This window comes from Callospermophilus lateralis, chromosome 13, assembly GCF_048772815.1.
Source record: "Callospermophilus lateralis isolate mCalLat2 chromosome 13, mCalLat2.hap1, whole genome shotgun sequence".
NCBI lineage: Eukaryota > Metazoa > Chordata > Mammalia > Rodentia > Sciuridae > Callospermophilus > Callospermophilus lateralis.
Window position 1 is genome coordinate 67103892 of NC_135317.1, and position 13237 is coordinate 67117128.

At 35.6% G+C, this 13237-nt stretch overlaps 1 protein-coding gene across 2 annotated transcripts in view; it reads left to right on the plus strand.

Moving 5' to 3' along the window:
• The window catches only part of Esrrg (estrogen related receptor gamma), a 217307-nt gene that overhangs the window by 190096 nt on the left and 13974 nt on the right, over nucleotides 1–13237 (plus strand). For both annotated transcript variants that reach the window (XM_076873100.1, XM_076873099.1), the window contains one exon: nucleotides 11200–11469. In XM_076873100.1, coding sequence (XP_076729215.1) covers nucleotides 11200–11469 — 270 coding nt within the window. The remainder of the gene's footprint in view (nucleotides 1–11199; nucleotides 11470–13237) is intronic.

Sequence of the window (13237 nt, forward strand, 5' to 3'; positions counted from 1 at the left end):
TTGTCAATGAGAAGATAACTGGTAGCCTCCCAGTGGAACCGGTGCCAAGCCGTAATGACTTAGCTCCTCTTGAGCCAGCAAACCCCAGCCGTGAACTTGGGAGTAAATATTCGTAAACAGATCTTCATTAGCCACAGAGAAAAATAGTGTGAGAGCCTGACTTTAAAGTGAACTCTCGGAGGTAGAAATTCAGAGAAGCTGTTTTTCCATGCTGTCCAGAGCACAAATTATAGTCCAAGTCTTTAAGCATAGATATTGAGGATTTCTAATATTATGTGAATGTGAAGTTTCAGGGTCAGCTTGTTATAATTTCTTATCTGTGACATGGATCTCATGGATAACATATTTCTTGTACATACTTTCATGAATACATATGACACTTTGTTTTTAATGGCCCGTGCTGTAAATCCTTTCACTTACATTTATACAGACCTTCTGATTTTTTTTTCCCCCTGCCTCTCCTCCTTTTAGGGCATATGTTAGACACTGAGTTATAGTGTCTTTCTGTATTAAGAAAATCAAGAGCAGCACACCTGAAGGATTTTCTTTGCTTTTTTCTGCTTTGCTTGTAACTAGTAAAAGTGAGAAAAGGCAAGATACCAATATTAACTCCCTAAGCACTAAGCCTCTAATAATTAGTGCTCTTGTTGGAATTTATGTTTTATATCAAGGGGCCAATTAGCTAAATTTGAAAAGATTTGAAGATAAGTTATTTAAAATTGCTAAAGATTTAAAATGATCCGGTAGAGTCATAAGTGATTTTTCTTTTCTAGCTCCCAGATAGAATTAGTTTTTGGTCACTTCTGTGAATGTACACAAGACAATCACAACTATTTCTTGTGACTGGCAGCTAAATTCCTTTTTTGTTTTTAAATTTTAGGTGAACTCACATGAAATTATCCATGTTCTTCTAGTGTCTCTGTCTTTCTGTTTGTTAATGTGTGTCAGTGTGGACTTCAAAAATGGGGACATTATAGCAAGACTTCTTTGTACACAAGACCCCCTGGGCCTCATAGATAGTAGGTCTGCCTTCATTAATCCCAACTATGACCTTTTGTAGCTAGGCAAATCAGATTGGGGTGCATCGAGCACTTCTCTTTCCCAGCTAATTTTCTCTCTTTTTTAAATACTTCAGTAAATTAATAGATAGGCCTACCTATTTGATCCACTGTCTCTGATTCCTCATTATCCAATGTGGATAGATTCTTATAATATCACAATATTACACTGAGTTATATATAACAGAGATGAAGTAGCCCTGGCTAAATTACTATTCACAATTATCTTTACTTGTTGAATATTACCAAGAGAAGCAGTATTAAGGTTTATGTGTAGGAAAATAAAACTCATAAAATTTTAATTTTAATTTTAAATATATTCAGGTTAGAAACAATGAAAAATCAAATATAAGAAAGTATAAAGTAAGAAAAATACAAGTGCCAATAATTTGTTGTGGTTTTAGAAAATTTAACCAAAAATTATAGTAAGGGCTATCTTTTCAACCATTCTGATGAGTTTTAGGGGCACATGTAATTCTTGCTGAAGTTTGGCATCCTTTAGTATTAGTTGATTGGTTTGGTTATTGAATTATTTTTAAAAACAAATTTTTGAGTCTAAAATTTACTTTAGCAAAATTCATCTTCTTGTGTTTCTCCCTACATTTCTATTTTAAGTGGAAAATTATGGTCTTCCATGAACATAATTTGTTTGCTCATAAACATATATTTTCTGTTGAGTATGTACAAGAAATGGAAAATCAAAGTTTATACAAAATTCATATGAAATTGCTCCTAATTTATTTAAAAAAATATTTTTGGCTCTTTATTGATTTCCTTAAGGTACTACCTGGTTTCTTTTAGTCATTAAGAGACCCTGCTTTACTTGTCCAGAAGGGTTGCACAGAGCTTTATCTATAATTGTGCTGATGCCTACAGCAGGTGTAAACAATTCTTCCTCAAAATTATTTTGTAAGAATGGACATACAAACTAGTTTGACAAACCTGAAACATGTCTAAATGGTATTTAAATTACATTAGGTAGTCAGACACTATGAAAAGTCATAACCTAAAACTACCATCTTCACTATAAGTAAATATTCAATTCGCTGATTTAAAATGGGAAGGCCTCTCATTCACTAAGTTCTGTTCAAAGGCTGTACTGTTGCAAATACTTCTGACAAGTGAGTATTTACCTAGTGAAGATCTATTGCTCTAAAATGAACTGAGAGGGCAATGCTTAATGAATGCATTTTTATTGCTGCCATCTCTGCTGAAAGCCTTCAGGAAGAGGAAACTGATAATGATTTTTTTTTTTTTAAGAAAACAGCATTTCTCAATATGCTATTTTTTCCAAACTGTGGAAAATGTTCTTATGAGTAGTTTTTACTTGGGCTTTAAAAAAATCAGATTTGGAATTCCCTAGAAATTTATGCAAAAAAAAAATAGGCATATGATATTTTATTCCTCTTCCTGGAAAGAAGCATTGAGCATTTGTTTTCTTCTCTGATACGATTAGGTTCAGATTTCAGAGGTTTCACATCTTAGTTATAGAAAATAAATGTATACATTGTCCAAATAATTATACAACTGGGATAAGTAGATAAATTAATTACAGATACTCATAAATAAATTTTAAAAGTCATTGGAACATTATCATTAAGTCTGTTGTGAATGCTTGTTTATAAATATAAGTAGTTAGTCAACAGAATTAAAATGTCAACTTTAATTTACAATTAAAGAGGGACTAGCTAAGGTTAAGAAATATAGGCAGGACTTTATTAAAGGGTAAAAGGCTCCAAATAAAATTCTATATGCTCTATAGGCAGTTTTAAACAAAAACATTCACATATTCTTAGTGCCTTAATAAACATTCATGATTAATGAAAAAGCATTAGACATTTTTTTTTGTTATATGTTCTTATCTATTTTGCATGAATGGGACTGATTTCCAGAAAGGGCTCTTTGTTCCTAACCACCCGTTTTTTTGAAAATCAATCAGTAAAGTTTGAAGGACTTACCCATTTGTTCATTTAGTATATATTTACTGAGCGCCTACTACGTCCCAGGCCCAGTTGCAGGTGCTAGAGCAACAAGAGCAGAGGGGTGTACCCTCTAGAAAGCTCATAAGACATGGTAAGAAAGATATGGATACATCCATCACATTTACTCCCTGACCTCACCTGTCACCTATGCTCAGATCTATGTGGTTCTTTGTGTCATTTTTCTATTTTACAACTGATCCTACATGCTACAGAATAGCAATAATGATGGTTGTAAAAATGGAAACCAGTGTGTACATTTGTGAATGATTTCAGACATATAAATGAGAAGACTTGGTGGTAGGTCAATGAAGAGCTAAGAGTGAGGTGGTGGTACTGTTAATTGGGTACAGACATAGTGGAGCTGTGGGTCTTGGCATTGGGATTAGGAAAATGAGCTCAGTGTTCAACATGTTAGGCCCTCCACAGAGGAAATATTAGAGGAGGATTTTTTTTTTTCAGGAAAGGAAGAAAAGGGACAAATAGTGAAAGAAATTTTGTATTGTGCCAGAGAGTTTGAGTTTTGTCCTATAAGATATATGGAAGCTAAGAAAGCATTTTGGTCAGTGGATGGCACTTAGATTTTATATTTTTAAAATGGCTTGAATAGCCATCGGTAGGATACAAGAAAGAAAGAGCAGATATAAGGATATTTGATTTAAAAAAAGGATGTTAAAATTAACTTCAAAGTGATAATGTTTACAACCAAGTACCAATCCCTTCTCCTCCATGTACACAAAGATACATACACAAACACATGTGTACTTGGATCTGTCCTTATGTGGTAGCACCTATTTTCTTTTCTTCATTATAGGCTAATCTACTTTGACTTGATTGTAAAATCTCAGAAGGCAAGGATTATATTGTACTCATTTTGTATATCCTAATTGCACACCAGTTATAATAGATGTCCTCAGGTCAGTTGATTTGAATTTCATTACAGTAGAAACACTAGAAGTCTAGTAATTCAGGGCTGGAACACACCTTCCGGAACATCTTTTCCATCTTTTATATCTATAGGTGATAAAGCAGGAACCAGAGAAGTTGAGTCATGCCTCAAAGTCTCACAGTTACTTGGTAGCAGACATGGACCCAGTTCTAGGTCCGTTCTACCCCCAGTTTAGTGACTTTTATCGGGGCGGCTCACCATAACCCAGACAACTTTGGGCTTTGGAGAGTCATTCTGTTTGTTACTCTGAATCTGAAACTGTTGGAACTGGAAGATTCTTCAGAGAGTCTCGTTCATTTTTCATACTTGACAGATGAGGAGGTCAAGTGGGGTCTACCTTAGCTTTCTAGGGCTGGTATAAACAAAGTACCACACAAACTGGGTAGATTAAGCAGCAGAGATGTGTTTTCTCACACTTCTGGAGGTTGGAAAGCCAAGATCATCGGGCTTGGTTCTTGGGAGGGCCATGAGGGAGCACTTGTTCCAGACCTCTCTCCTACCTTCTGGTGTCTTCAAGCATCCCCTGGCTTCTACGTGTTATTCTCCCTTAAGGTTTTAAATCATCTTCCTTGTGTACATATTTCTGTGTCCAAATTTACCCCTTTTTACAATGATACAGTCAGAGTAGGGCACACTTGATGGCCTTATCGTAACTCAAAAGACTATTTTCAAAGGTCATTGGATGTACTTGGATTCGAATTTCCACTATTTTAAATTTTTTTTTTTTTTTGAGTGGGGGTAGAATTCATAAGATGGCCTAGTTAATACTATTGGTTATAGCCACATGGGGACTTCTTGGGCATTTCCTGGAGATAGCAGTATCTACATGTCACATATTCTTGGTTTTCAGTGGCTAGTGGTTAATGCTCTGTAATAGCCTCTGATACTTCTTGACCTGATCCTACTAGTCATGGGCTAGATCAAGTCCAATTCAAGCACAGATTCTTTTTCTTTGAATGTGAAATGGGATTTAAAAACAGTGCTCTTCCCTACTCAGCATCCATCAAATCCCCAAGTGACACCAACCATGCCATTCTATAAGAAAAAAATGTTAAGAGTCCTATATTATATAGTCTACTTTCTTTTTCCTTGATAGAAAAACAAATTTTGAACACATGAAAAGGGAGAGCTTTTCAGATAGAACTTTCTTGTTTTCAAGTAGTCAAAAGCAAAGATCCTAGGAAAAGAAAGCTACTGATTTCTCACCGTTAAGGCAGCTTAGCCCATACTTATCTCCAGGACCCTCAACAATTTTTCTTTCTTCTTGATTAGAAGAGGACACAAGAAGTTAAGTTGAGGCCAGGTAAGAAGAAGTTTGGGAAAAGATAAGGGAATTATTTCAGTTCCTCTCTAGACATTCAGAAGTGATTAAGGGTAACGAAAGGAAAGTAAGGGTAAGAAAAGACTTCCAGAGCATACCTGCACACTCTTCCTAGCCGTCTTTTACATTCTTGCTCATCTGCCCCATCAATCCTTTCTTCAAGGCAGGCAGACAGTTGTTAAAAAGTCACCATCTGGTCGGGAAAACAAACAAAAACAACTCTTGTCATCAGGTTGAGGGATTCCTGTTTTGCTATATGGGCTATTTCTCTTTAGTTACTGGTATGGTTTTAATTTGTATAGCAAGCTGGACTGGAAAACAAGGAAAAATTGCAGAAGAAAATCCACTGTGTCAGAGGAGACATGTGTTCCATTTCTGTGCCACAAGTTAGCTCATAGTTAATTCATTAGGCTGTTCATATAATCACTATGAGTGGTCAGTGGTCAACTTCACCTGTACCCCCCACAATTAATAGTGGTAGTTCTGTCTGGTGCTGACAGATATCATCTTTGAAATTCCAGTCTCTTCTCCTCCTTTAGTTGATCACAACTACCCAGATGGTTTGCTCTCTGTTATTAAGGTAGTCAGTTCTGCCTCACATAAGTGTGTGTGTGTGTGTGTGTGTGTGTGTGTGTGTGTGAATACAGTAATATTTTAATGTAAATTCTACCTTTTCAGAAACCACAAATGAAAAGTGGGTTCATTTGTCCTGTGGAACCACTTTTTTAACATGGTGGTTTCATAAAGTCTCTGAAAACTACTTGATAGTATTAAAAAAAAGCCACAAAAACATACTTCTTACAATGTCCGAATGATCAGATTAGACAGAAAGGGAGGTCTTCCCATTTTTGTCAGTTATGTTCACACATTACCCATGCCAGTTGTGATTGAATTTAAATTATTGAAATGTAGATTATGATCAGACCAAAAGAATAAAAATTCAGGAGTGGTATTATAGCCATTGTTATCTAATGCCAAAAAAAAAAAATCTAATATAGAGCTAATCATTACCATCCCTTTTAAAGAAAAAAAAAAATTAATAAAATGCCTCTGATAGCACCCCATAGTTGTTTCAGCTTTCACTTGGGCAGTTAACCATCTGTGGTTGCTTCTCGCAACCTTGTGGTCAATTCCAGTTTGTGAAATACACAAATATGCATGTGTGCCCACACATATACATATAAAATCTCTAGGATCCAGGACTGTGTGTTTTGTGAATCATATGTGAAAAGAGCAACTGGCTTAAAAATAGAGTAAGTTTCTATCTAACAAGGGTTGCACATCTGGGTTTTTATAGGTAGCTAAGATTAAACCATAGTGCCAGCGTTATCCTTTTCATCCCTAGTTCTTGGAAACATTAGGTTTATTATATGAAAGAGAGAGAATCTTGCCAATGCCACATTGCGCAGTCATCTCTAAATAAACTTTGTTTGCAATCTCAGTGAGTCATTGCGGCACAATTACAATTCTAGCACGCTATGTTATTTGTTGAGAAGCGTCAATTTTTTTTTTGTGGCACAGAGAAAGTACAGTTCAAAAACTGTGAACAGGCAAATCGATGCCATGATTAACTGATATTAACAGACACTCTGAAGATTTAAAATGCTTGCTCTGTGTTTCAAGAAAGCAGCTGAGAAAAAAATGCCTAGCAGGGGTTAAACCCAAATGCCTGCACTGCAGCCTATTTCTGTCAACACTCCGTTCAGGAAATAAACATTTATGCTTTCTGAAATGAAAGTGTATTTTTGAAGACTAGCCGTCAGATATTTTTTGCCCTTCACACTTTCAGATGCTTAGCCTTTTTTGTAAGTTGACTGCAAAGTGCATCAGTTTGCCAGTCTGAAAAAAAAAAAATGTGCTTGATGAGTGCCCATGGCACCACTGTCAACCTCCGAAGTTTCTAGCAGAAGAAGGCAAGAGAGTTGGCACAAAGCATGCTTTCTTCAAGCCTGTTACCTCAGGGGTACCTGCCTCTTGAGAAGCTTTTCAATCCTTCCAAATGATGTTATTCCCAACTGTCATCTGGTTTATTTGGAGCACACTGTGTTGCAGATAAACATGCTATTTAACTGTGGGTCAAGGTAGTGAGTCGTTCTGCTAAGCAAAATGCCCGAGATACATTAAATGGCACTGATTCCCAGACAGAAATGAAGAGAGATCAGAGTTGTCAGCGATATACAAGGAATGGGCTATAGCCAGTGAAGAAAAAAAAAAAATGTGCCAGAGTATCAGTGTATTTTAAAAAGCTGTAATACGGCTGAACATTTAAAACTATAACCTGTCACACACCAAGGATTAAGATCTCCGGGTGTACAAAACATGAAGTTCAAATGACACAACTGCAAAGCATATTTTATTTCACTTGGGAAAGAGGTTTCTCTCCAAAGATAACTAAATGTAATAGATGATGAGGACCTCTAACTTGTAGCCTGATAGCTATAAAACACCATTAAACACCTGGTAAAAGCACAAACAGGTAATGATCATTAGGATACAAGTGCACAAGGCAACAGAGCCATCAGGTATTAGAAGATTCCTTAGACTCACTTTATTAAAACATTCATTCTCATTTAGGTCTTGGTTATTTAGGTTTTGAGACTTTGCTCAGGTCTGTAAAAAGATATTATTTCATCCACATGGACTCACGGATGAGAAGTGTAGCTAGCAATTCTCAAGTCAAGTAAAAGAATTTTATGGAATTAAAATAAAATCTCTGTTAGGTATTTGCCCTCTTTACTGACTGTAGGAATGTGACTGTCTCAAAATGAGGCGGTGTAACTGCTACTCAGGCATTTGGGCAGAAAAGCTCTTTGTGCCACCTTTGCCTTTCAAATTGCAGAGTTGTTGTATAAAGGGTTAAAAAATTTGAGACAGCAATTTAGATAAACCATGAAGAAGTAGAAAAGTCCAGACTTTTATTTTATTTTGCAAAGCATAGTTCCTCTTTTTCCTGTGCTTTTGCCAAAATTACATTTCCTTGAATCCACTCAGAGAGGAGGATATTGAGCAAGTAAACTTGTCATATCTCTTATGCTATAACCATCTCCCCATGCTTCCCAACCAATAATTTTTTTAAAAAGTACCTTTTCGTTACCTTTTTTCCTTCTCTTTATTTCATAGAGAAGTGAAATGAAGAGTTAGGTTTGCAAGAGGTATGAAACACACACGCACGTGTACAAACACACAAGTCATCTGCATCGAAAAAGTAAATTTCAGGATCAGCCTAAAAAAAAATGAAATTTTATTGCTTTTTACTTAATTAAACCCCAAAGAAATGTGTGAAACATTGTTGCAGCTGAAAAATTGTTAATTTGTAAATCACAGGGACAAAGGGGCCCCAGTGCAACTTTAAAGTTTCTGTGCACGTAAATGTCGATAGCGTGCCTTCTCCATCATCAGCACTAAATTCACATTGATGCCTCTTTTCTTCTCTGTATTGATCCTTCCATGAGAACGTAGATTTGTATCTGTTAATTAATGCGTCCTGAAACAGCGTTTGTATTAATCAGGCAGATAAGAAAAATTGGATGCCTGCACCCCCCTGACAACCGTAAAAGTGCTGGCCCTGATAAAATCGTGGATGGACCTCAATAAAAAAGTTCCTCCTTCCACTCAATAAACTAATCATCCTGCTTTTAATTATTCGGCAGAAAGATGTGTGGAGATTGGAGAATGTGTAAATCTATTTACTAACAGCAGTGTCTGGGAGGGAGAATTGGGCTGTCACAGGAAGGTGCTGCGGGCTACTCTCTCTGTCCATCTGCTGCTGCAAAAAACTGCTGCTTAGGAGCATGAAAGACGGGAGAAAACCAAGGCAAATTGAAAAACCCTTTCCTTTTTTGCTCTTAACTTCCCAGATGATGATTTGTTTTAGTTGTTGATTTAATTTACCAAAATATTCCTACTTAGTATCTTTTCCAGAGTTAGATATCGTTATCTGCACTGCACTTTATTTTTTTTCTTCTTCTTCTTGGTTAGAGGAGATAGAAAGAAAAAGAAAAAAGAAATAGTGCATTTTATTGTTTGTTTGTTTGTTTTGTGAGTATAACATTCCCCAGATTGAAAGCACCTGGAAGTGCTATTTATGAGGTTATATCATTGTTTTTTTCTCTTTTGATTCTTCTTTTTAAAATGTTATCAATTATATGTCCAGTTCTAAGAGGATATTTATTAATTTAACCCTAAATTACAATGATAGGAAAAAAGAGATCTGGAAAAAGAAAACTTGCAAAGCCAGACAAAAATGAGCTCTGTCCTACAACATGTAAGCCCCTTGTCAGTGAAAACAATGATTTTCACACTTGCATAACGACCCTCTTAAGAAAAGTGAACTAACCCCTTTCCATGATTTTATGAAGCACTTATAGTTAGTGTTTTCACCAATAGGTCAGGAAATCATTCCCTGTTCTTTATTGTGCTGTAGCTTTTGGCATCATATGGAATAGGAACAATCTGATATGAATAAAAATGACAGCAATAATGACCCGAAGCAGGAGCCTAAAAAAGCTTGGGTGTAAGTGGATGTTTATAATTTCTGTAATATTTGAGTAATAACATCTGGAAAAGGAGTAAAATTAGATTTCTTAGTTTGCATTATTAAAAATACCCTCTCCTCCTTGGTGGAATTACTAATGGCAGGACCATATATTATGGTGCTTTGTTGTTCTCAAAAAACATATGGGGGTAGCTGGTCATCCTTGGAGTTCCTGGAGATACCCTTGAAATGAAATTTTGCATTTTCAAGACTCTGCAAAAAGCATCTAATGGTCAGATATCATTAAGACTTCCTTTTAGAATATAGATCTAGATCTTGTGAGATACGACTACACATATATATTCTCCAGAGTATGCTTAATTGTACTACTTCATCTTTTATTATTGATCAACATTTTTTTATTTTAAATTTTCACATTTGTTTTTCTCAAGATTAGAAGAGACTTTGTGCTTATATGAATGAAGCCCAGATTTCTAGTGAAGAACTGAAGCAGTCAACCATATATTTCAGATAAAAATAATATATACTGTAGCAAAAGTTATCAAATACATGGTATAAATGATTATCTGGATGGATATTGTATTTCCCACATGTAAAAATTAAGTTACAAGCTAATTGACCTGCTCAAGGTGAAACAGTTATTACCAAAGTGGAGCCAATATTTCCATTCCGGATCTTTCTTTCATTTCTTTTCTACCAAACCCTAATATGTTTATATTTAACTTTTAAAATAACTGAACTTGAGTAAAAATTGTGACTTTTTTACTTGGTGAAGAAGCCAAGCTGCTACGTATTCTTTATTTTATACCACTAGTTGCCATTTTAAAAAGAAATATATATTAAATATCATTGGGGACAAATTATTCAATTAAGAAGGCTCGTCTAGTTGTAACTCCTCATTCACTATCATTACTGAGAAATGTTTTCAAGTTGTAGTCTACTGTGTGGCCCACACTGTTTTCCTTTTTGTTGTTGTTTGTGGATTTTGTTTTTTTTTTTATTATTTTGACTTTTATATTGTTTATCAATATCAGTTTTTAAAAAAATATGTAGCTAAAAATCTGACTTCCCATAATACATTCCTAAAAACTTCATCAGTAATAAGCAATAAGGATTACATGGTATTTTCTTTATAAATAAAATTTAAAAATGTATACCTTTATTTCATTTCCCACAGCTGAGTCTATAAAACCTATAAAAACAGCAACCAATCGAAGCTGGTTTGTAACTTTTACTTTGCTGTTCACAGAGTGATCGGGGGAAAATTTTAAGAGCTTCTAATCAAAGCTCAGCATCATTGTGAGCTCCAGTGCAGAAGCTGACTACCATATGAAACTAATGTTGCATTATGAAATTATGGCTTTAAAGTAACTTGATCTGCTCATCTTTTCATGCAGGCTTCTCCACACTGTCCCTGGCGGACCAGATGAGCCTTCTGCAGAGTGCTTGGATGGAAATTTTGATCCTTGGTGTCGTATACCGATCTCTTTCATTTGAGGACGAACTTGTCTATGCAGACGATTATATAATGGACGAAGACCAGTCCAAATTAGCAGGCCTTCTTGACCTAAATAATGCTATCCTGCAGCTGGTAAAGAAATACAAGAGCATGAAGCTAGAGAAAGAAGAATTCGTCACCCTCAAAGCTATAGCTCTTGCTAATTCAGGTTGGCATATTGACATGGTCATTGCTTCATTTTTAAATATGTCATTTTTACCCCCTTCCCTTAACTTCATCAGGGATTTGTTAGACCTAGTTTGCAAATTCTGTATGATTCAGCAAAATTATAATCAGTGTAACTTCCAAGAAAAGTTAGAAATGAGAAAAATACACTTAAAAGGAATTATTTTTATTTCCTTGCTTATTGAAAGCTGTGAAACTTTAACCACCTAATATATTTACTAATTTAGATCATAGCAGAGCAAAAGCTCTGGTATGAGCAGCATAAGTAGATGCCCTGGGGACAAAATTAGCTCTGCTGTCGTTCATAGACTAGTCCATGTAAACGAATTGTGGAGCCAAAGAAACCACTTCCTCTCACAAATACACATTTTTACAATAGGGGTAATGCTTTTATTGTTGCTTCTAATTTTAGTTATCAAACAAAACTCCATTTCTTACATTCTGAAATCCTATAAAAGTCAAATTCTGCTGAAGAAGTATGTCCCTCAAAGGTCCCACCTGGGCAGCAAGGGTTAAGAATTATGGGGATAAATGTTCCTTCCATTTGAACTGAAACGTGCTAAAATAGGGAGCAACTCTGATAAGTAAAAATCGTTGGTGCTTTGTTGTTTTTTCCTTTGTGCCTCTTCTAATGCTTTATTGTGGTCTTAAGTCTCTTTTAGCATTTGCATAAAGTTCAGGATAGATCCCCCCTTAATGACGTGCCGATCATTAGATACCTGTGTGTCAATAACATGCTCTGATGCTATGTACCATTGACAGTCACACCGTGCCCCTCCATCTGCTTTTGTTTTGACCCTATCTTTGAACTTTATCTTGGTTGCCGGCCAGTAGTTTTCCCTTTAATTACAAGAAGGAAACTGTCAATAAAATCTGTTAAATGGGATGCAATGAGTGGCTTGAATGGGCGGATGGCTATTTGTTCAAATTCTGCAGCATTCAAGGTATTGACAGTTTGTTTTCTGGGGCCATATGTGACGATCAATCTCAGGCTGGGCTCAGCCGCGCTGAAAAATGAAAAACCAGATTGCTTTTGCTTACTTGTGGATGACGACTTTGTGATTTGGCACGGTCCTAGTGAGATGAGACCTTCTGCCCAAATTGCCCCCATGAGAGCTAGGGACTCGTGACTGTTTTTAGAAATAATTTTTAATTGATTTTGTAATTAACAGTTCATCTACAATATTGATGCATAAATCCTTGGACTGATAGGAGGGAAATTGTTTTCAACAATGAAGTTGTACTTTCCTATTTGTCTTCATAATGGAGTTTAGCATCTCACAGTTTTAATTGGGAATATAACCCCCTTCCTTACCACACTGTTCACCCCATCTTCTCCCACTCCTCTGTGAAACTATAAAATATGATTCTTTATGACAAATGGTTTATTGTCAAAAAACCTCAGGAACCCTTTGCCTTGCTTGTGAGAAGGTAAAAGTGGGAGATGGGATACAAGTTTTCTGGAAATTTATTAGTTTGTACAAACTTCACAGATGGATCTCTCATATTTAGGTGAAAGATTTTATAACATTGCTTAGGGAGGCATTTTTATTTGGTAATAATGAAACAATTCTCATTTGAAACAATTAATTGGTCAATTGTTTTTAAAATAGAGTATGTTTTACATGTTTTATGCTTCAAATTGCTTTTTAAAATTATTAGCTAATTGTGAATGCTGAGCAATGCTAAAGCTTTATCATAAAAATTGCTAAAAGTTTATAATTTTAGATGTTAGATGTATGCTTTATGGC